General features: G+C 44.3%; 1 protein-coding gene and 1 long non-coding RNA gene across 7 annotated transcripts in view; one reads left to right on the top strand and one right to left on the bottom strand.

Annotated features, from left to right (window-relative positions):
* Positions 1 to 24,666, top strand: part of LOC310698349 — a 39,440-nt gene that overhangs the window by 9,913 nt on the left and 4,861 nt on the right. For 4 of the 6 annotated variants that reach the window (XR_014521428.1, XR_014521429.1, XR_014521430.1 and 1 more), the window contains exons 2-3: positions 15,075 to 15,125; positions 21,470 to 21,563. This is a non-coding gene — a long non-coding RNA (uncharacterized lncRNA). Of the gene's footprint in view, positions 1 to 15,074; positions 15,126 to 21,469; positions 21,564 to 24,269; positions 24,646 to 24,666 lie in introns of those variants that run through there. The other 2 variants (XR_014521433.1, XR_014521432.1) reach the window with 2 other exon arrangements.
* Positions 1,085 to 13,060, bottom strand: SERTM2 (serine rich and transmembrane domain containing 2). The gene is made up of 2 exons (XM_083485442.1): positions 12,260 to 13,060; positions 1,085 to 5,820 (listed from the first exon to the last, which is right to left on the bottom strand). Exon 2 carries the CDS (start codon positions 5,289 to 5,291, stop codon positions 5,013 to 5,015), a length of 279 nt encoding a protein of 92 aa, XP_083341568.1. The 5' UTR covers positions 5,292 to 5,820; positions 12,260 to 13,060; the 3' UTR covers positions 1,085 to 5,012.

Raw genomic sequence — 24,666 nt, 5'->3', positions numbered from 1 at the left:
GTGCAGTAGATGTTGCCATCTTGTCTGTCCCTAGTGCTGAAGTAAGATTCAGCTTCCAGCTTGGTTGGTTTCTGTCTGTGAGCACAACCTTATACTTCCTCTTAGGCAGAAAAATAGTGTGTTGAACCGAAGTGAAATGATCCAGAAGGCCTGCAAACGCCATCTTGGTAGTCAGCATAACCCCAAAAACTAATGAGTAGTTGTGGCAAGAATAAGGTCATATATGTCTATGTCTCCTTGCTTTGATATATGCTAACTGGCTTGCTTTGATACTATGCTTTTCTGTGCTGTGTTGTGCTGTGCTGTACTATGCTTATCTTAGGATGCTGGGCTCTAGGCCTAGAGAGGGGAAATGTTTTGGATAGCTGCCACCTATGACCTCACAAACTAGGTGTGATGGGAGATTCTGGGCAAACTGAGGTATATTTTCTGTGCATAAAGGATTTATTAATGTTTGCTTGGGTGTGGACAAGTGATGATGACCTCTCATTATTACAGTGCATCCTGCATCTGTAAAGGCAGTGAGGCTCCTTTCTGCCTTACTCAGAAAATACACCTGACACCCTCTTACAATTCTCCACCCACCTACTCCCCCTCCTGCCCAGATTGGTTAAAACTTCCCTGTTGAACGAAATCCAAACCTTGCTGCCCATTTCTGATTGTTTGATTCCTTTTGTGGGGTAGTATTTAAATTATATTTTAAGCTGCCCTGAGTGATTCCAAATGCATTGGAAGGGCCAGGGCGAGGTGTGTGTATGAGTGTCTACATTTTGCAAATAAAGAATTGATAGAAATGAACAACAACAACAAACTGTCCCAAAGAAAAGGTGAATGTTCTTTGGAACCACATGGTGGATTCCCAATGTAAGGAGATTCCCACCTTATCACCTCCTTGGAATATACATAAAAGACTGGACTGAATAATGGACCTTGCCCATATACAGATCAAGGGGCAATATTGGTCCAGGTGCCTGGAGCACTTGGTTGACTTTTCATCCCAACCTGACATTCCCCAGCGTGGTGTTTCGAAGGCTCACACTATGCAGTGACCAACCTCCCCTAATTCACTAAAGGACACAATACATTAGACAGGAAAATATGGATATTTATAATGATAAATAGGATTGTAATTTCTGACAATGTTAAGTATTAATCTTGCATACAATATATAGTTTAATATACAGTCAGGTTTTTTTAAATTTACAATGGGGGGGGGGGGAATCTCACAAGTAATTCTCTGATGGTTACAGTATCTGAAAAAGAACTCATTGTGCTGAACACCTGCATGCAAAGCGGATACTATGGCCTTGGCTTTCTTTCAGTGCTTTGGAGACCGAGCTTAGGTTGCACAGAGATAATTGCTTATCAAAAGGGTTGCATAAAGCTGGTGCTATGGATATAAATAGGAGCAGCTGTGTTCTAGTAGTCCCCCACCCCATACACAATATTAGCCCAAACTCCCAAGGGAAAAGTAACACCCCATCAAGAATGAACCGTGTGTGTATTAAAAATAGTGGTTGAGGGGAAATTAGCATTTAAAGGCAAACCTGCCTCATTCAAATTTTCCAGAACAATAAGCAAACCCAGTCATCTCTGAATTTTGCAATGCAGATCTCCAAACAAGTAATGTTGTACAAAACTGCGTATACTGCAGCAAAGTGTGCATGACAATGCAAATATTAGCAAAAAATAATATACACAAACATATTAATTTAGGGAAAACTGCTTTGCAAAAAAAAGTGTATTGGGCAAAATTATATACAAATGTGTATATTGGGAGAAATTCCCACTAAAATGCTGGTGAATTTACTGTATTTAAAAAATACAGTAAATAAATCACAAACTAATATGGACATGTGGAGAACCAAATTTAGGACTGAAAAAAAATGAGAAACTGGGAGGAGAAACTGAAATGGACAGATTCACCCATCTTTTGTTTGAAAACAAAACAAAACACACCATAATTTCCAGAGTGTTGGATGAAACATGGTCTTGTTATTGTCATAAGCAAGAGTGTGTGTATGACTGCTAATTTTAGCATGGCTCAGGTTTGGGGAATTTGCACTTCATGGAGAGAGGGGAATTGGCAGATGAATGCTATATAGTAGAATACCCTCTGGGATTTTATTTCTAGGCTAGATTGCAAAATGGAGCTGAGATTAGTTCATGTCCCTGAAATGTTACACACCTAACACAGATGGCTTTGCAGATATCACCATCTAATGAAAAAAAAACAAAGAGGACTGCGTTAGCTGATTAGTTAGTGTAATTCATAAGCACACGGCTATACAGATGGATTCTGTTGCTGCGTAAGCTTCAGGTGCTCACTCTGAAAGAACACTTAAAAGAGATATGCTTGTATATTGGCAATAATATCTCTACTCACCTGCTAAGAATAACCTCCTGAGTGCTGCCCCCCAAGACCCATTATAGTTGAAAGACTTTTCTCCACCTTGTATATTCATTTATTTGGCAGTGTCAAATTTTCAGGGTAGGCATTGTTGGGTGCTTATCAGGCCCCATTTCCCAGAAGGGACCCCACTGCCCACTTTTAGAGTCCGCAGGCTCTCCTCCTTTCCTTTTTGCAGTCACTGCCCATTCACCTTGTTCAGCTTGCTTGCCAGCAAGAGGTGACTAGTCTTGCACTTTGATGTCGCATTGTGTTTTAATTTTTGGGAAGCTGCCTAGAGTGGTTGGGGTAACCCTGTCAGATGGGCGGCATATAAACAAATAAATAATAATTATTATTATTCCCTGTGTCTGTTTTTATGAACAGGGTCCACACAAAAGAGCACATGGACAGGGAGTTGCAGCAGTAGCAAGGAGGAACGCCAGCTGTGGGGGCAGAAGAGGCTTCAGCTCCCTCAATGTTTCTAGGCAGGAGGCTAAGCCCCCCAAAAAAATATTGAAGGGGCCGCCATTCCCCGCTGCCCCCAAGCGAGCGCTCACACCCAGCCTCAGCTGTGCTCCTGAGTCAGGTCTGACCTGGGAGGCAGAGAGAAGCAGAAGTATTGCAGCTGTGTATTGTTTCCAGTATCAGAGGTGGCATGCCAAGAGGGTGGGGTGGGGATCACAAGTGGGGAGAGTGCTGTTGTGCTCATGTCCTGCTCATGGGCTTCCCATTGGCTGGCCACTATGAGAATTGGGTGCTGGATTAGATGGGTCCTTGGTTTTATCCATCAGGGCTGTCCTTTCAAAAGAAACCACAAGGCACCAATTGGTACCATAGTCACATTGAAAGCCAAGAGGCCTCAAAGATTTGGGGAAGGAACCTGAAATAGAGGGAATAGTATCCAGATGGATTAAAGAAAGGGGGTATTTTAGCATTATTATTTTTCAGTTGGAGCCAGTGCAGGTTGCCCAACTCATTGATAGATTGGCAAATTAGTGTCCAAAAGTGTGAATGTTATTTTTGCCAATCCAGAGATCCTAGTGCATAGGACACATACACAGCAGTTCCTGTTAATTTTAGTGGAACAAACTAATCTATCCAATGGGGATTGGCTCCTGCAGTTTAAGTGAACCAGGAACTCATTCTTTAGAGTTGTTCTGGTCTTGGAACAGAATGCTATACTGGAATGTGTATATTGCAGGAAAGCTAGATTTTGCAAATCACTTGAGAGAGAAAGATTTAGAACTTCCTTGCTTTCCTGTGGTGAGCCACGCAGAATTACTAAGCCACTGTTCATGTTAGCAGAGACAGAAACTCTTTGGGTGCAAAGATGGCCTTCAAGAATACATCACTCACACTTTAGTTCCTGTATTATGCACTGGTTCTGGTTATAACCAAGAAAAGGTATGAAGCTATATAGTATTTAATCTTGTGGTTAATGCTCATATTGCTTCTCATGCTCTACTGAAAAATTCTCCTGCATTTCTCTCAAGAAACTGCATTAAAAAGAATCTGTGGGGAGATTTGTTTTGTTTTTGTTGCACTTACCTTCAAGGTGGCCTAGAATTGTTTGTGAGTGTGCTTTATATCACTCTACAAATCATCTCCCCAGTAGTCTGTGCTCTGCAGCCTTCCTGGGTGCCCTTCCTGACAAAGCCATGACATCATCCGCTGGGCTTTTCTTAACGTATGGGAAGGTGAGGAGGCTGCCCACTGTGTACCTGACAACTGTTTGTTTTTTTAAGTGAAGTCTTTGTACTTTTAAAGAAATCAGTGTGGAAAGGTTAAAAAGGAAATATATCTCTTAGAAATAAAATCTGTAAGCACAGCAGTCTCAGGTACTCAGTAATAGTTTTCCTAGGTTTCCCATGCTTCAATTAAAACCCAGAAATAAGTCATGAAGTACCGGTAGTTTCTCCCATGGGGCTCTTTCAGAAGCACAGGCAGCTAGGGAGGCTGCAGAAGCACCAAGAAGTGTTTATTGGAATGAAAAGCTCCCATACCACCCAAGGGTGTCTCAATCCTACAGCTACCAGAATTCTGAAGAAGTGGTCAAGTGTCCTGAGAACGAGACAGATAAACCTGCAACCTCTTTCACAGAAGGAGAGATAGGCAAACAGGTTTTGATACAGTGCTAGTTCCTTCTATTGCTTTTATTCATCGTTAAGTCCAGGAGTCCTCTATTTTCTCCTGCAAAAAAACCAGTCACCTGGGCTGTTTTGGAGAGCTCTTACCAGTCCAGAACGATGAGTACAGGGCCAGATTATACCAGCTCATTATAAAGCGGCTTCATATGTCTATATGTAGGTTGTTTGAAACCAAACGTCACAGCACCTGCTGCTTACAGCTCTTAGTGTCAAGCTAAGCTTGCTGGATACTTGTCTTGCCATTTCCAAGGCAAACTGAATTCTATGTAGAATCACTGAGTTGGAAAGGACCTTAAAGGCCATCCAGGCCAACCCTCTGCCAGTGCATCCCTCAAGGCTGTCCAGAGTTTGCACTCCAGAAATCTAGAATGAGAGAGCAGAATCTTCCACTCCACACACTCCACCATATGAAATTGGTTTCTCATCGCAGACAATCTTTTTTTGCAACCAGTTGCTTCCCAGCCTCCAGCCCACTAAGTACTGGGGATCCTGCCATGCATTTCAACATCTGTAAACTGCTGGATGTTCTCGGTGCTCTCTGGAGATGTGGTAATAGGGGAGATGACGTGTTTCAGACGCAGGAGCATGGTGAAAAGTAGAATAAGTAGGATGGCCAGTAGGGTCAGAAACAATCCTACATACATATACAAGTTGGAGTATTTATCTGCATTTGCCACTCCTGTAGCCAGGGTTGGGGGTGGGTGGGCACGACCAGTAAGATTTCCACGGAATCTGAAATAGACCTCGGTCATTTCTTACTCAGGCCTTTTCCATTTTCTCTGTTCACTCATGAATTCCTTACTTCTTCTTTGATAGTGTCTTAAAGATTAGATTAGGATGTAATTCATGCATCAATATTGGATGGGCTGAAGTCTTTGCCTTGTATAGAGGAATAGTTCTCATCAAAGGGTCATCTTCTCACATGGCTTTGCCTAAGGAAATGGCAGAATCAATCAAAGGTTCCTTCTGGGTGGTGGTTTTTTTCTACTTTTTAAAAAACCTTCCTGGCTGAAAAATATTTGTGTTCTTTTCAGTAAGGAATAAACGTCTCAATGGAGTTTGGCGGGTAAGGATCTCCTACCAACAGTGTCACCCAATGGCTCACAGATCCATGAGTTACCTTGCAAAAGTCTGCTTTGGTTACTTTTGGAAGCAGACTCCTGTCTTCACTAGAAGGCAAACATCAGTGACTATATTCAGAAAAACTAGAGTCTGGGTTTTTCCGCTTCCCACCTTCAGATGGCCAAAATGACAGCAGTACCAGTAGCCAACATGATATTTCTATAAAGATATAAAAAGACAGAGAGAGAGACTATATTATTAAGCAAACTTTCACATAATCTCTTTGATTGTAGAGAATCTCTTGGTAATAAAAGGAAAAATTACTGTGTTGCCAAAATCTGTACTCACAGTTTCTCATAAGTTCTCTTCCTCTGCAAATAAGGCTTCAATTTATCTGCTTCATTCTCACAGTAATTTTTAAATTCCTTTATAACTTCCTTCAGCCTTGGGTTTTGAGCATCCCTTATCACTGCAATGTGGCCAAAGGCTAAATATTTGTCCAGTTCTCTGCAGGTTCCCATGCTGTCCACACTTCCTGATCTGAGAAAAATGTCTAGGAGGAGTTTTCTCAGGGTATTTTTCCCATGAGCTTTGACTGAAGCATAAGCACCCTAGGAAAGCCTGTTTAGCACAGACAACAGGAGGGATGATTTGCAGAATGAAAGGGTTGCATCCAGTCAAGTTCTCAGAGTAGGCCTGCTGAATTTAATGTCCTTAATTTAGCAGTCTCCATTAACTTCAATGGTCTACTCTGAATAGGGCTAGCATGAGATACAACCCAAATAAATGGCACTTGCATGCACCTCTCAGCCACCTCAGCAATAACAGAAGCACACCCAAAACCCTATACCCAGTCCATTAAAATTTTACTGATTCCCACCCCACCCCCACCCCGTTGGATGCAATTTCTGCTCCCATTAATTGGTGGAAAATCAGGGGCAAGATTTATTGTTCACTTTTTCTTTTAAAGGTAAAGGGACCCCTGACCATTAGGTCCAGTCGTGGCCGACTCTGGGGTTGTGGCGCTTATCTCGCTTTATTGGCCAAGGGAGCCAGTGTACAGCTTCCAGGTCATGTGGCCAGCATGACTAAGCCGCTTCTGGCGAACCAGAGCAGCACACGGAAACGCCATTTACCTTCCCGCTGGAGCGGTACCTATTTATCTACTTGCACTTTGACATGCTTTCGAACTGCTAGGTTGGCAGGAGCAGGGACCGAGCAACGGGACCTCACCCTGTTGCGGGGATTCGAACTGCCGACCTTCTGATCGGCAAGTCCTAGGCTCTGTGGTTTAACCCACAGCGCCACCTGAGTCCCTCTTTTTCCTTTGCACTGCACTAATTAAAAGATATAGGTTTGCTGGCCAGATTCCAGTTCACACTTGAAAATGAGCACATGTAGGAGGGATGGGATCACACCCATTGTCCTTGCTCGTGCACTCTTATGTGTATTCAGCACACATATAAACTGTTCTGTGTGTAGGCTCCATACAAATGGTCTATTCCCCCTGTCATACTGACAGAACCCATGGATGTACAGTCTGTACATGTATAAGCTTTTCCAGGTGTTTTTATGAATGTCTGTCGGAAGCAGGAGCAAAGATATGCTACCGAGGAGTTCAGCCTTGCTGTCATTTAAAAAATGCTTTTGAAGATTAAGCCCAGACTTGGGACACAAAGAACAAAGTTATAGTTTGAACTTGTGACCCTCCTTAGCGCATAAACTAGGAGGGTCACAAGTTCAAACTATAACTAGGAGTGAGTCTTGGCAGTAATACATGATAACTCCTAGACATAATAGTACTTTGATAATTTGCCTGGTCAATACCACAGTTAAGTCATCCAAGGCACAATCTTAATTACCTAATCTAGCCCTGCCGGAGAAAACTCCATTTGCCTTATTTAACACACTGTTAAACACATTCTATACGCACGGAGTCAGCCATCAGCATCCTTAAGCATTCTTCAAGGTGTGGCTCCTACAGCTCAGGTAGAGAGTACTATACTGTGTCTACTCTCTGAGATCTAGCAGTGTACTAGATATCTAAGGACTTGCATAGATAATTGAATTACTGTCTAGAACATGCAGGTTAAAATGGCATAAATAAGTGTACCCATTTAAATATGGTGATCGGACTACAAATCACACAGAAGTTAAGTAGAGACAGCAAACGGGCTCTGCAACAAAAGTTTGCAGTATTGCTCCCGAACAGGAGTGTGCTTGAGTCCTTTTCGGAGTTGCAGTCAGCCATGCCTTTCTCCATCATACCCCAGCTGTGATGGGCTCAAGCCAGCTCATTCACATTCCTCTACACCTTAGCTGCCACTGAAAATGGTCAGTTGACATTAGGTGGTTGTTGTTGTTTTGCTTTTTCAGTACTGCTGCAAACTTCAAGGTTCTCTTGAGCATCCTGGTGTCTCCCTCTTGTTTCCCCTTACTAGCAAAGGGGTACTGAGTTTACTATTGGAGGAAGCAAATGGATACTATTGAATATCATTATATGGGTTGCAATATGGAGAGGTTAAATGTGATTGCAAGGTTCAGGTGTTTCTGTACATTATAAGCACGTATATCAATAGAGTAACTAAGGTAAATACATTGGTAAGCATAGGTTAGAGCCAGTGTGATGTACCGGTTAAAGGGTGAAACTAGGGCCAGGGTTCAAATTCCCACTTGGCCATGAAGCTCACTGGGCGATCTTGGGCCAGCCACTGCCTCTCAGACTCACCTACCTCACAGGGTTGGTGTGGGAATTAAATGGGGGGTAGGGAGAACCACCTTGAGCTCTTTGGAGAAAAAGGTGGGATATAAATGCAATTAATTAAAAAAAATGAAATTAGAGGAACTAAGATGAGAGGGAGGGGTGAATTTGGAATGCTGATGGTGAGCGGTGATTGGTTGGGAGTTTTGAAAGGGAGTTTGAATACTAGTTTGAGAGGGTTTGGAATCGAGTTGAGAGTTGAGTTGACAGCGGAGTTGCATTTGGGGGTGGGTGGTAGACTGTGTGAGAGTTGGTGGCAGATGTGAAGCAGGGTTAGTCATCTAATGTAGTATCAGTATTATATTAGCTACTGTTGTATATAAAATAAAGCAACAAATAAGATAAACAGATTGAAACCATGTGCTTAGGTACAATCCGCAATCACACAGCCATTGTTTATGAGTCCTCTTCAATAAATTAATTGCTTTATACCGCATGCCTCATACTTTGCTAGCATCAGGGGAATTATTATTATTATTATTATTATTATTATTATTATTATTATACCCCACCCACTTATTCAGATAAATATTATTTGGGGTGGAAGCAGGTTATAGAGTTACCCATAAGAAACACAGCTCAGAGCCATACATCTTGTTAAGAGTGAGAAGTGGTATAGGGTAATTTTGGGTGGTGGCAGAGCACCCCCTGGCAGAGGAGGGTGTGTGGCATGACAGTGGTGACAGCCACTTCTCTTATCTTCTGCAGCTCTTTCTGCTGAAAAAGGCAGAGCTCGCATCAAATCCTAACAGACCATTTTTGGTAATGAAATAATATGCGTCACAGATGTTACTTCTGAAAATTAGGTGGCATTATGTTAAAGTTATTAACCTTAAGTTCATGTGTAATAATCAATTATGAAACAAGAGCCCCAAATTAATGAGCCTCTACAAGGCACTTCTAATAAATGGAAGAGATTAAGGAGTGGAGATAATTCAATGAGGCTGGGAGTTTAGCATGGATGCCTGTGGTTCGTTTTATGCTCCAGTCTTAAGAGTAGTTGCTCAGTTCCTTGCAAGGGAAGAATCTGATTTGCTCACAAAACTATGTGTGTGCATGGACTTCCTGCCTTGTCTTCTGTGTCAGGGAATGCTCTGTGATGAGGGCAAGAGGGAATCTTCATGCAGAACACCTCCTGACTTGTAGAAGATTATAAGGAATACCACAGGGGAGGCTTTACACATACAGATCAAATAAATTATGGGGGAGTCAAATCGATTTGAATGAATAGACTCAGCTGAAAAGTCTGTGCATGCTTCCTTGCACAAGGGCTTTCTTGTTTTCTTTTGCCGAAGAGCCCATTTCTTTGCATACAATAGAGTTTCTTTTTGTGAACAGTAAAGTTCTTGTAGGGAGCATGGTAGGGCTACAGATAAAGCCACTCTGCAAATGTTCTTTTCTGCAGAGGAATCAACTAGATCAGAAGGGCCAGGGGCAGAAGCCATAAGGGTGCTGGATCCATCTGTTAAGAGTTTGGGTGTAATCCTTGACGCCTCCCTTTTCATGGAGGCGCAGGTTACAGCAACAGCTAAGGCGACATTTTTCCATCTTCGCCGCATTAAGCAGTTGGTCCCTTACCCTTCCCACCCTGATCTGGCCACAGTGATCCATGCGACGGTCACCTCCAGGCTTGCCTACTGTAATTCGCTCTACGTGGGGCTGCCCTTGAAACTGTCCCAGAAACTCCAGCGGGTGCAGAATGCTGCAGCGAGGCTCCTCATGGGGTCCCTGCCATGGGAGCATATTCACCCAGTGCTTTACCAGTTGCACTGGCTCCTGGTGGAGTATAGGGTCAGGTTCAAGGTGCTGGTCTTGACTTTTAAAGCCCTTTGTGGCTTAGGGCCCTCATATTTATGGGACCACCTCTCCTGGTATGCCCCGCAAAGGACCTTAAAGTCCATGAATAACCATAGTTTAGAGGCCTCAGACCCTAAGGAAGTCAGACTATCCTCCACCAGGGCCAGGGCCTTTTCAGTGATGGCTCCGACCTGGTGGAATGCTCTGTCCCATGAGACTAGGGCCCTTCAGGATTTAACCTCCTTCCGTCAAGCCTGTAAGACAGAGCTATTCCACCTGGCCTTTAATTTGAACTCAGCCTGCTCCTTTATTTCCCTTCTCTTCCCTCCCCTTTTATGAAGATTACCCGCTCTGAGACCCCACAGCTAATTCTCCCCTGGCCTCCTCGCTGGTCCAAGTAGGACCAATTCAGCCAGCTAGCCCTGGGGATTATCTAGTGCTTATTTTCCCCAAATTGATTTCTGAATTTTGAATTTTATTGTTATTCATGTTTTTATACTGTATTTTATGCTGCTTTTACAATTAAGTGTTTTAAATTTGTTGTTAGCCGCCCTGAGCCCGGTTTTTGAACCGGGAAGGGTGGGGTATAAATAAAAAATTATTATTATTATTATCCAGACCCTGTCACCAATACTGAGCCAGAGGCAGAGTCTGTTAACCAGAAGTGCCTTGACCCACAGACACTTGCCTTGGAACCCTCTGAGCCAGATCTCCCAAGGACAGTATAGCCAAATGTCCTACTTTGCATGAGGAGTGAGGAGTCCAGGTGTTGTTGGGCTCCAAGTCCCATCATGCTTGACTATTGGTCATTCTGGGGCTGATGGGAGTATTTATTTATTTATTTATTTACTTATTGTTTCCGTTTATAGACCACTTGCTACCAGAAGATCTTGAAGTAGTTTATAGTGAATAAAACACACCCACATTCTAGCGGTCCCAGTGTTGAACTCGGAAGAGATCCAGGTTCAGATCCTCACTCACTTATGAATCTCACTGGGTAACCTAGGGCCAGCGACCTTCTCTCAGTTTAATTAACCTCATGTGCTTGTGAGGATAAAAGAGGAAGAACTATGAATACTACTACAACATGACACCTTTATCCCATATTCGAAGATTTGTGGATCTTTCCACAAAAGTAATCCTCAGTTAAGCAACTCACTGGATGCCTAACTCGATAGTGAGAATGCAGAACCTGCAACCCTCCAGCTGTTGCTAGATTCCAACTCCCATCATCCCCAAATGTTGGCCACACTGGCTGGGGTTGAAGGGAGTTAGAGGCTTCCTTCAACATCTTCTGGAGGGTGGTATGTTGTCCACAACTCTGCTTTAAAAAGATCACAATTTCCTGTGCTCCTGAGCTAATTGCCCCTAAATGCCCCTACATACAAATGAAGAGGGGGGATATGATTCCTGCATTGCAGGGTACTGTACTAGATAACCCTTGGAGTCCCTTCCAACTCTACAATTCAATTTATTTATCCCCAGCTCTAGAGATTGAATAACAAGACTCTTCTTGTTAGCTAAGCAACTGCAGTAAACATCTTTCTTGCGGTTACAAACAAGTCAGCCTATCTGTCTTATTTTCACCAAGCACAAACAAATTAACCATCTTTTTAAAAGGATCAGTTTTAGCATTTTAGGTTAACTCAGATTGGGATGATTTTTAGAGTAGACAGCATAGTATTATTGTGAATATTTGTGGGGCTAGAAATTAAGTCGGTACTGCTTGCAGAAAAAGTTAGTCAAAACACTCTGCTGCTGTAGCATTTAGTGCGTTTTTGAAGGCCGCCTGTTTCCAAAACAAGCTGTCTGGGCTTAATCTGACTACTGAAATCAATACTTTTGCTTAGCTCATTTGTAGCACACATAATCTCTTTACTTCCCCCTGAAAAAGCACAGACACCAAGAAAATTGATACCTCAATGCATGCTTTTTTTTAAAAAAAAGAAACCATCAATTGGAAGTACTAGCTTTCCTTTTTTTGTTGGCAGATAGTCTATTTTCTCCTTTCATATTAAATGCATAAAATAGCACATTCTTCTAACTAAGCCTTGGCACAGAGATAAAAACAGTTGGATTTTGACAAGTGCAGCCAATTACCTTTCATCGTAAGCAGGAGCAGAGGAGTGACCCCTCAAGACACCTCCTTGGTAGGTGTACCCTAGATTGCTTTCTGCAAGGTGTCCTGGAAGCATCCCCTCTAAGATGCAGGTGCTTTGGAAGAAAAAGAGACCAGCTGTTGTTTTGTCGCTTGAGCTGGAAGACTAGGCTTTCCAAGGAGAAAGTACACTTTGCTCTCGTCTCCTTTGCACGCCACAGTTTTGCATTGCGACAGGCGGAGGGGCGCTGCTTAATTCCTTAGACGCTAGTTGATGGTCCTGCTCTCACTGTGCTGCTGATGGTTTTCCTGCACGGGTGAGACAGATCCATATATCTTCTGGATGGCTGAACCACAGCAGCCTCCGTCAACCGTCTCTCTCTCTAGCTCTCCTCCTTTTGCTTCTATAGGCAACAGACACAGTAAGCTGGGAAAGGTATCTCTCCAAGCGCAGCTATGCTTCATCAGTAGGGAGAGAGAGAGGTGGAAAAAAAAGAAAGCTGCCAACAACACTAGTAGCAAAGTTTCTATAAGCCTTTTTTAATTCCTTCCATGCTGCAGGCTGGTCCTTTTCCCTCTAGGCAACCAGCCACAAAGCAGAGGCTTAGATTTGAAGGCAATGATCACTCTCTCATTATGATTTCTTTTATAAAAACAAAACAAAAAAGAGATTTTAAAAAAACATTTTGTAGGATTGGAAGCATTCTTTTTAAATATATAGTCAAACAAGGCATGCAAATCAGGATGTTTTTCAGGGTTCCACCCCCACCCCCAGGGCTTTGAAAACCTTCAAAATAAAGTAAGTGCAATACATCACAGCCAATGACATTTGTGCCATATACCGCATTTTTCGCTCTATAAGACGCGCGAGACCATAAGACGCACCTAGTTTTTGGAGGAGGAAAACAAGAAAAAAAATATTCTGAATCCCAGAAGCCAGAACAGCAAGAGGGATCGCTGCGCAGTGAAAGCAGTGATCCCTCTTGCTGTTCTGGCTTCTGGGATAGCTGTGCATCCTGCATTCGCTCCATAAGACGCACACACATTTCCCCTTAGTTTTCAGGGGGGGGGGGAGTGAGTCTTATAGAGCAAAAAATACGGTAACTTGCAAGTTTCCTCCCCTTCTGTTTGTATGCAGCCACATTTGACAGAATGAAATCCTGGTTGCTTTCAGGTGTAGAGCCATTTTCAGCTTCGGGGTTCCCAGTTCACTGCTATAGCATGCAACTAGGTCAATAGGAAACACCCTGCGGAAACATTAACAGGCCAAAAATGCCCACTACATGTAGACACCTATTTGGACACAACCCATTGGCCTGGATTTGGGGAGGGGAGTTCAGAAAAGACTGGCCCAAGGTATTTTGCTGCATGAGAGAAGGGGAAACAAGTAGGGCATGGTGGCTCTGGGAGTTGGCAACGGACCCTGGCAGGACCCTCTGCAGGTGCCCAATGATGCTGACCATCAGTTGGAGGATGCAGGAGACAGACAAGGAGAGGAAGGGAGGAATGATCCTTGAATGTTCTGAAATGACATTACATATACATGCAGATGGGTTACTGTGGAAATGAAAAAGCCAAGAATTGCATTTGATAAAAGGGCATAGCTCAGAGGCCAGAGCATCTGCTCTGCATGCAGAAAGACCCTGCTGTCATTCACTATGGACAATACAGGGCTAGGCAGACCAAGAGTCTGACTCCCTGTGTTCCTATGAAATACAACATGGTATCCCCTCCCCTTCTATGTGCAAAATCGAACCAGACTGACTTGCACTAGAATATTATTTCAACACTGGCAAAATGTGATAATGATATCCCACATCACAACTGAGCGTGGCAGGCTAGCGGTAGCTTAGGGGACTCAGGAAGAATGGTTAGGGGCTGCTGCCACTTCTAGTATCTATTGCCTGAGGTAGGTGCCTCATCTTGCCTAAGAGTAGGACCAGACCTGCTTTCAGAAGTAAGTGACTGGTACAGGCTCAGCCCAAACGTCCTGCAGAGAGCAGGTGCACCAAAGCACTGTGTGATGTCCTACATAAGAGACTCATTGCTCCCAGTTTTATTGGGAACTACTTGAGATTTGGGTGGTATCATGATGCCTGAGGTATTCTTGTTGACATGCAAAAGAAAAGAAAAAAAGAGGTTATCTCACAGAAATCAGAAAGTAAAAACGATGCACTTGAGATAACAAAGGAAGAAAATGCATTCTGTACAAAAGTGACACATAATGACCATTTTACATTAAAAACAGACCAATCCAGGAGTTCTTGTTCACAGTAGGCAATATGTTTCCCACAGTAAAAACATAGCAGCTCATTGGAAGCTCAAGGTGGCATGCATGGTACTTCCTCCCCCACATCTTACCCTCACAACAACCCTGTGAGGTAGGTTAGGCTGAGAGAGAGCCCCAAGTTAGCTGGTGAGTTTTATGGCTGAGTGGGGATTTGAACCATGGTCTCCTATGTCCTAGTTCAACACCCTAAGTACCCCTACACTGGTTCTCATTCAATGTGGTAGCCATCCTGTAGCTTCCCAGTGCTGGCAAAAATAAACCACTCCTCAGAATTTATTCATTTTTTTAAAAACTACGACATTTTTCAGAAGATTGACTGTCATGAACAGGCAACCTTTGGAAATGATTTTCGTTCACTCAGAGATTCAGTTCAGTGGTTGGATGGCTTTTTAGAGCTCACAGATTCCTCAAGGAACAAAGTGTGCCAGCTGATATGTTTGGTCTTTTGGGTGTCCATCTGTCATATTCTCTCTCTCTCTGAACATAATCAGCCTTTCCTGATGAGTTTTTGTTGCCATTGCTGACAGACCTGTATGGTGATTCAGGAGCAGGAATACTTCAGCACCCACTTACAGCCAGTAAGTTGCTTGAAAGATAAGTACAGTGGTGCCCCGCAAGACGAATGCCTCACAAGGCGGAAAACTCGCTAGACGAAAGAGTTTTCCGTTTTGGAGGTGCTTCACAAAACGAATTTCCTATGGGCTTGCTTCGCAAGACGACAATGCCTTGCGAGTTCCTGCGGGTTTTTTCCCCTTCCCCCCCCTTTTTCTAAGCCGCTAAGCCACTTATCAGCTGATCCGATCAGCAGATAAGCCGCTAAAAGCCACTAATAGCGCTAATCCGCTAATCCGTCAATGGGCTTGCTTCACAAGACGAAAAAACTGCTAGACGAAGAGAATCACAGAACGGATTCTTTTCGTCTTGCGAGGCACCACTGTACCATTCTTCTTTCCTTAATTCAGCTGCAAACCCACAGTTTCTACCCACAATGATAGATTTGTAAGTTCCAGAAGCCTTCAGTTGTGTTTTCCTAGACATAGAAGTAGAAACAGGGTAGCCATCTGACCTAACGTATGGAGGACAGTTCTTTATTTCCACAAAGTGGTTTATAGGGTGGGGAAAGGCCACTGTAAGCCACACCAGGAGACATTGTGAGACTCACCAGGAGGTGATCTGACCATGACACAGGGACTGCTTTATAGTCCCCCACCTTCAGACCACCTTCTCCCTGCCTGCTTGAGAAAATGAAATCCAGAGTGTGCTAGCTACATACCGTATACTGCTCTGATGAAATATTGGGATGTTCCCATGATTGTCCTGAGCTACTCCAAACAATATGGCATTGGTGTGAATGTTGACATCTCCCAAGACAAACAGTCATCCTTAGTAAATTATTTTATTGAGTTTTGGAAAACATAAAATGAACATAGAACAATGTAGACAAAGTACATTAAAGCAATGTCTATAACCTCACTTGAGGTGGTACTACAAAAGTTCATATCGCAGAATATCAGAGGAAGTATGCAGTGAGTCAGAATTTAAGAGAATTTAGAGTGTGTGTCCAATATAATGGGAGCCAGTGTGGTGTAGTGGTTAAGAGCAGTGGACTCGTAATCTGGTGAACCGGGTTTGCATCCCCGCACCTCCACATGCAGCTGCTGGGTGACCTTGGGCTAGTCACACTTCTCTGGTCTCTCAGCCTCACTCACCTCACAGAGTGTTTGTTGTGGGGGAGGAAGGGAAAGGAGATTGTTAGCCACTTTGAGACTCCTTAGGGTATTGATAAAGCAGGATATCAAATCCAAACTCTTCTTCTTATAAGCAGAAGTTCTTAGGCAGAATTTTGGCTATTTAGATATACCCTCCACAGTCTAACCTGACACATTGAAGGTTGTAGTAAATGTCCGTCCTTATTTATTTAATTATTTCATTTCATAAAATTTATATACTGCTTGATTTTAAACAAATAAACTCAAAGCAGTTTACAGAAAGTGATTCTTATCCTTGTTATAAGAAATAAAAGGCCGGAATATTGCATCAAATTTCTCTTTTTTTAGTTATTCCTCAAACCACATGATTCTGGTAAGCTAATCTTTCTGACAATGCCATATTTTGTCCAGACAGCCTCTTAATAGAAAGTCCAGCCAAATTCCAGTGACTGGCTATCTCCAATTGTGCTGCTGCCAGCAGAAGAACCACCAGATCAGGTTGGCTTAGCTGAGGGTCATCAGGAGATCAAATAATTAAAAGCTCTAGTGCTGGATCTGTTAGGATAATACTGCCTGTGATATCTGATTTTTGTGTGCAAATACTGCCACCCAGAAGTAACACTAACAGTCTTGATGTCTTTATCACCATGCCTGAGATCACCTCCATCACTTGTACAAGAAGGCTGTTGAGCATGAGGAGCACTAACTGATCCCATGGCAATAAATAGGCATCTGAAAGTATCCCCAAAGACTGCACTGTCACAGTGGTAACCTTATTGGGTTCTACAAAAAAGAAACCCAGGCACCGCTCATTTATCTGGCAGAGTGCTGGCGAGATTGCAAAATATTGCAACCAGATACATAGGCTCACACTGTTTGTTGCAAATTGTTTTTTATGCTTTGTTAATGTATTTCCCCACCTTCTGAACAGGGCTCAGGCACTGCACGCTGCGCCTTCAAATACAGCAGTCAGCATAGCTGCAATGCGCTTAGGTATCTGTGCACCTTTCAGGTCTTTGGCCTCTCGTGCTCTTCTCTTTCAATGGTTTTGTTTTACAATCTCACACAAAAGCAGAGCTTCAAATGTGTGTTTGGGAGGCTTCTTTTGCTGCTGAGAATCTTACTCTCAAGTGAGAATCACAAGGCTGTGAAGCACTTACATCTTCAGGGCTGTAAAATACGTCAGGTCAAGTGCTGTGTTGTAAACAAGAAGAGTCATTTGGCAGAGCTGAGGCTGGGAGAGACACAACACAGCTGATTATCTTTGCCCAGCTTGCAACCTCAGTCTCTCCTTGTGCCAATGACCACCACCCCCAGATGCCCCCAAAGAGAGCTGGCGCATAGCATATTCCTCACGTCACCAAGGAAGATTCTTAACAGCATAAGCGAAACCTGGCATACACAGGGGTAAGGAACCTGTGTTCCTCAATGCATTGTTGGACTCCAGCTCTTATAAGCCCTTACCAGCAGGGCCAATGGGAGTCCAACAAAATCTGGAGGGATACTGGTCTCTGGTTCCTGGTATAGACAGTAGCCATAGATCTGTCAGCTGTACTGGTCCCCTGTTGTTTTCCGGAATCAATTTAAGGTGCTTGCTTTGATGTCTGAAGCCCCAAACATCTTAGGACCAGAGTGGTTAAATAATCACAGTCCCTCCAAGTGTCCCTATTTTCCAGGCACTGTCCCAGATTTACAGAAGCCATCCCAGTTTCTGATTTGATCCTGGAATGTCCCAGTTTTCCTTAGGACACCCCTATTTTGATTGGAGAAATGTTGGAGTGTCTGGAGTTATATGACCCCTGAGCCAAGGAGATAAGTAACTATACTACACAACCTTTAGAAGACATCTGAAGGCAGCCCTGTATAGGAAAGTTTTTTAATGTTCAATGTTTTTATATATGCTGGAAGCCTCCCAGAGTGGCTGGGGCAACCCAGTTAGATGAATGGTGTATAAGGATGATGATGATGATGATGATGATGATGATGATGATAGAACAGGACATCCCTATTTTCATCAAAGAAATGTTGGAGGGTACATAATCAATCCCAGTTCCGAGGGAACTCCAGGAATTGCATCTCTGTTGGGGGAACAGGCCCCCACTAAGAACTCTCAGCGCCCTTAGCAACTTGGGTACAGGAAACCTTAAGGACTCCCTGGTTCCTAATATCCCTGCCTGATCACTGAGATCTTCTGGAAAGTCACTCTTAGCAATTCCTCATGCCTTGGAAACTCAGCTAAAGGAGCTGTATGTTGTGCATTGTGGACCCAGTTTTGTGGAACTCCCTCCCAGATGAGATGAGACATGCCCCCTTCCTGTTAAAGCTCTGGTGTTTGATGAAAACTTGTCTATTTTGGCATGTGTTTTAGGTAATCTTTTCTTACTGCATTCCTTTTCTAACATCATTGTATCCTGCGTAGAAACTACAGTAAACACACACCAATGTAAAGTAAACACACAATGTAAGTAAACACACACCAATGAGATCTGTGGGCATTTTGCATTTTTGAAACTCAGCCTTTCAGCAATATGGCAGTGTCACTGGAGTGTCACACGGACGTTAAAGCAGGGCAAATTAATTAACAGGAATTTATGGAGTGCTCTTTCTTCCCCAGTTGGTATATTCTTTCATCTCCTGGTTGTTATTATTAGATGTAAATGAATCCCACAAGCCTTAGCAAAGAACAACCAGAATCTTCAGGTTTGGACTAGTTTCAGACCAACTGGGTTTCCTGTGACCTCCAGTATGACCCATATATCAACCCAGACTTGATGGAAAACTAAGCCAGAAGCATTTCAGACACAGACTGCCCTTTGACTATCCAATTGTCCAGGAGTCATGGGTTGAGTCAACTCTGAATGAAGCTTACAGTAATCTTCCCTGTCCCGCAGTTGAGTCATTTCTGGCTAACAGCATATGATTTAATTCTGAATATGCCTTTATATCCAAACCCCATAAAAAACCTGACATTAAAACTAGTGTGTGCCAGAGTATTGTATCTGGAGGACTTAGATCTGTACTTCTATATCTGTTTATTCTATGTATGATACTTTTCCTTTAAAGGCTCTGAAAGTATTTTATCCTGTTCTACCAGATTTCGTTAAGTACTAGCAGCCTCATACCCAGTATTGTTCAGGAATTCTATGAAAAAGAAAAATCAATGAAGTTGTGAAATCAGTGGTTAAAATCAGTATACTTTTGAAAGGTTCAGTCCATTTTGATTCAAAATGGCATCCAACTGTCTTCTGAAAATAATAAAAGTCTCAGGAGCCGTCTTGAAAAAGTTGGTTATGACATCTCAATATATGTCTAAGTGCATAACAGGCAGAGAACTTTCCAAAATACCTAACAGGTATTTATTTATTTCCCTCCTACTTCCAAGAGCTGGATCATCCTCACAACAACCCTGTGAGGTAGTTTAGGCTAAGAGATACCGACCTTTAATTATCAGGTTTTCTTTTTGTTTTTTTGTTTGCAGTTCTAGAGATGGGGTATCTTACTGCTCAAAGCTTTCCAATTAGTGACTCAATGCCAGAACTCAGAGCCATACTCCTTTAAAATCTAGTAGTTCTAACCCTTACAGAGACTCAGAGTAAACCTTTTCATGTTTAAGAGAGTTTGAAGGCTTCTCCTCTGGTGTGTGTTTTATATTAAGTCTGCCTCTTAGCTGCCAGATGTTCCAAAAACACCTTGTAGGCCCTTTGTAGGTGGCGGAGGAAGAAATGACTCACATCTCATAAACTGAATCAACAGGTGTGGATTCTACTATCACCTTTGTGATGAGAGCATCATTCTCCCTCACTGCATTCTCAACCTTTACTACACCTCTGGATCTCATGTTACCATTATCTACCTGGCATTTCTGTTTAGGCCACCCTCTGCCTTGTATCCAAGGTGGCACAAATGAGAGACAGTGTGATGCCATGGTCAGATACCACTAGGACCAGGACCTGGGTGACTAGGGTCGCAAATCCCCATTCAGTCACGAAGCCAATAGGTGACATTGGGCCAGTTACTGCCCCTCAGCCTCACCTACCTCACAGGCTTGTTGTGGGAATTAAATGTGGAGTGGGGGGGGGGGACAGACTACTGAGCTCCTTTGAGAAAAAGGTGGTATATAAATGCAGTGAGTGAACAAAATATAAAGTGGGGGTTCAAACAATCATCTAGTTGGTCGCTGTGAGGACAGAATGCTGGGTGAGGTGGCCTGACCTAGCAAGCCTTGTGCTATTTTCTGGATCTTGAATAGTTGGAAAGGCAGGTCTTTCCATTCTCTTACTCATCCTGCATCCAGGGCCAGCCTGCCCATAAGGCAAGCTAAAGCAATTGCATCAGTTTGGCAGGTTGGAGAAAGAAAGGAGAGGCAGCAGATCAGGGCCTATGAGGACCTCCGCCACTTCCTGCGCCATCACCCCTGACTCCTCTGCCCTCCCAGTGCCGAATCCTCCTCCACTGCCACCTTCTCCCCCTCCCCACTGCTGCTGCTGACTCCCTCCCCCCCTCCACACGGCCTCTTTTTGGTCCCCTTTTTCTTATAATTGGGGAGGCAGAGGAGTCCGTGGGACAGGGGATGAGTCAGTGGCAGCAGATGGCAGAGAAGGAGTTTTAAATATTAAATGGCTTTAACTATCTTCATATATGTAAATGTTTTATTTTTTCCTATATTGTTATACTACACCTCAAGAGCAATTTAGGACTGGTGACGTTGCTATCATCTCCTTGATCAAAATGCTCAGGTAGCTCTTGAGATGTATAATGAAATCAAGAAAGCACCCAAAAGAAGAAGCATTCTTGTACAGTGGTACCTCGGGTTACAGATGCTTCAGGTTACAGATTCCGCTAATCCAGAAAAAGTACTTCGGGTTAAGAACTTTGCTTCAGGATGAGAACAAAAATCATGTGGCAGTGGCGCGGCGGCAGCAGGAGGCCCCATTAGCTAAAGTGGTACCTCAGGTTAAGAACAGTTTCCGGTTAAGAATGGACTTCCAGAATGAATTAAGTTCTTAACCTGAGGTACCACTGTAATAACTTTAGAGTTCAATAACTTTAGAAAAGGGTCTCTTGTAAGGAAATTACCGCAGTCACTGCCGTGGTTGCAATGGGTGACTTCAACTACCCTCACATACACTGGTTACATATGTGTTCCAGCAGTGCTGTTTTTCTAGAAAAAGAGGTGCTGGAGCTCACCAGGAACTTCTCCTTTGTTCCCTTAGAATGGCAATGGCACTCACCTGAGAGGTATCGGAGCTGAGCTCCAGTGAGCACTCTCTGGAAAAAAAAGCCCTGTGTTCCAGTCATGGCAAAGAGGTAAGATGCCTACGTCTTCAGGTAGGACAGAAACAGGAGAACTGAAACCCTGGAGAACTGCTGGAGGGTGTAGAGGGTTTAGCCAGGGATAGCCAGCATGCCCAATGATTAGGGATGATGAGAGCTGCAGTCCAACATCATGTGGAGGTCCCCACATTCTCTACCCATGGCTTAGGCAGGATTGAACTAGACGGGCCAGTAGTCTTGTTCAGTATAACACAGCTTCCTGTCTCTCTATCTGGCTCAGTAGTGAGATTTAGACAGAGCCAAGATGTGCTATTTCTGAAGTCAAATGAGAAAGGTTTGATGGTGCTCCTGTAAAAGTGGGCATGTTCTTTGCATTTCGTAAAAGGGAAACAGAATAATGCAGAGACTGGTGGCTTCCAATGGCATCTGTTAGCATTCAGTACCTTTGAAAAGCAGGTACCAGTTTTTCTGGAATCCTCATAAATTAAATCAGCCACAGAACCCAGATAGGGTTGCATATTCCCTCAGTACTAATTCTGAGCAACCTTCACGTATCTCCAGCCACATCTGCTTCTCATGTGATTTCCAGCATAATTGCAAGGCAATTAAAAAAAAAAAGCCCTGTGGGCTTCTTTTTGCCTCTTCTTTGTGGCATGACCAGCACTAAATTTAGCCGCATGATACATTCCTAGCAAAACAAAGCCCCTTCATTGCATTGGAACAGGCAGAAATACCAAGGTCTGCAGCTCCTGATGCAAATGTAATGGGAATGCTGAGCACCCTTGCAAGTAGGGCAGTGTGGTCCAATGCGCAGGACAAGGGCCACATGCAGCCCTTGAGGCCTTTTTTTGTGGCCTTCTGCAACATTTGATGCCCTGCTCCCAGCTCTCACACTGCCTTCCCAAAGTGAGGTGCTGGGCTTTGGGAAGGAGGAAGGAGGGTTCTGAGAGGGTCCTTAAGACCTCTTGCCTCCTTCCCAAAGACTCTATTCCACAATACAACGTTCTGAGAGGTGATATGATAGCCGGCTTCAAATATCTGAAGGGCTGTCACATGGATGATGAAACAAGTCCGCTCACCTTTTCTAGGAAATGGAGCCAAGACTTTAACTGTCCAAGCTGCAGGAACAGCCTTCTTTTCAAAATGTTCAATTTCCATCAATCCATGCTCAGGTTTCTTGGTTAAAAAGGCTTTGGAAGGATGGCATAGACTTAACCTCCCAGCTCCTGACAAGCACAACCTATAACTTTTGACATTGTAAAGCAGATTTGGAAAAAGCTGCCGGCTATTTGCTGGTCCCGCTTTGAGTATAGGCTAAGGTTACCAGACATCCCCGTTTCCCGGGGACAGTCCCTGGATTTACAAATCAGTCCCCTGACAAAATCCATCTATATAGTAGGAAGTTGAAAAGTGTCCCCGGATTCATTGAAAAAATCTGGTAACCTTAGCATAGGCTCTTCAGGGCAGCATATACTGTGGCATTCTTTGGAGCACTAAGAGTGGGGGAATGTGTCTATGAGCAAAACAGACCGGGCCAGGCAAGACAGAGTAGTCTGGAGCTATGTGATATTGCTGTTACCCAGGGGTCAGGAAACTTTTTTATCAGGGGTCCGGTCCACAGTCCCTCAGACCTTGTGGGGGGCCGGACTATATTTTGAAAAATATAAATACCCTGCAAACCAGTCCCACAGATGCCTCCGGACTTGGAGGAGGAATGCACTCTGCACGTGCTCAGGAGCGTGTCTTGGCAGCGCCCGTTAACCGGCGTTGTTGACGGGCAGCAGCAGCTCCATTGGCCCATAACCACGGAGCTCCCAGATGGCGTGCACCACGCGCTGCTGCCTGTCGTCCGAGGCCAGGTCAGCGGGCAGGCCACGCACGTGGAGCACTGGGCAGGCGGTGTGCAGCTCACCCTCCAGCTGCTCCAGCGTGGCCACCAAGCGCGCCACCAGCAGCAGCGCCAAGCCAGGAGCCAGGCGCACCAAGCTCTGGCTGAAGCCCCGCGACACGCCCGTCACAGTGCCCATGGCACAGCCCAGACCCACCGCCTGCCAACCAGCCTCCCCACCCATGGCTGCACCGGTTTTACCTCAGCTCATGGGCGACAAGGCTTTGGATTGGCTGCAGGAACTTCCTGCAGCCAATCCGAAGCTGCGGCAATGTCACTGCCCACCCAGATGCTGTGCCAGTGATGCGGAAGGCATCTACAGCGCACGGGGACTGACCAAGCGGGTGGCAGCGTTCACAGGCTGGATTTATGAGCCTGGGGGCTGCATCCGGCCCCCAAGCCATAGTTTGCTGACCTCTGCTCTTACCCCATCCTCCTCGTCCATTAACATCCAGGCATCCAAAACAGACCAGCTAGCCAAGGGTGCTGCCATCTGCCTCCCTACATTTGGGAGTGCTGGCCCATGCCCTGTTAAGGACGATAGGTGATTTCTGCAGCTGTGCCCCCGATGTTCAAGGCCCCCTTTTCATTCATGAAGATGGATCTCCCCCGGTCAGGCATCAGTTCTTTAGTCCAGGGTCTTGCGTAAGGCAGTTGCCGAGTGCGGCCTGCAAGCGCAACAGTTTGCCACGCATTCATTCAGAATTGGGGCAGCCACTATTGCCTGGAGCTTGGGTGCCTCTGCTGAGGACATAGAGACCATGGGCAGATGGCAGTTGGAGGCCTACAAGAGGTATATACCTGGTCAGAAACAATAACTTACACACTACTCTATCCTAATTTCATTCCAGGGTCGTCTAGCAAGAACATTTGGATATGCGGGCACAGTATTGTGCACTGGGCACAGATGCACTCCATCACCACTGGCTTGGGAGCTGCACTCAGCCTCCCAATGGGATTCATTGGCTGGGCCACCACGGCATGAAATAGCAAGAGTTTATGCACTTGATCATGGCAAGAATCAAGTCACAAGGGCTCCCTTCATTATCCATTTGGGGGGAAACAATTTGGGCCAACGCAAGGGAATTGACTTAACGTGGGCTATAATCAGAGACTTGCAGATGCTGCACAACTTGTACTCCATCATATGCCTTGGCTGGTCCAATATGCGTGAGTGGCATCAATGGCGCAACCCGGACCCAGTGGGAATCAACTGTGCAATTAAAGGTAAAGGGACCCCTGACCATT

The sequence above is a fragment of the Podarcis liolepis genome, assembly GCF_965112155.1.
Source record: "Podarcis liolepis genome assembly, chromosome: Z".
NCBI lineage: Eukaryota > Metazoa > Chordata > Lepidosauria > Squamata > Lacertidae > Podarcis > Podarcis liolepis.
Note: the sequence above shows the minus strand (reverse complement) of the source record. Positions and strands in the feature narration are given on the sequence as shown.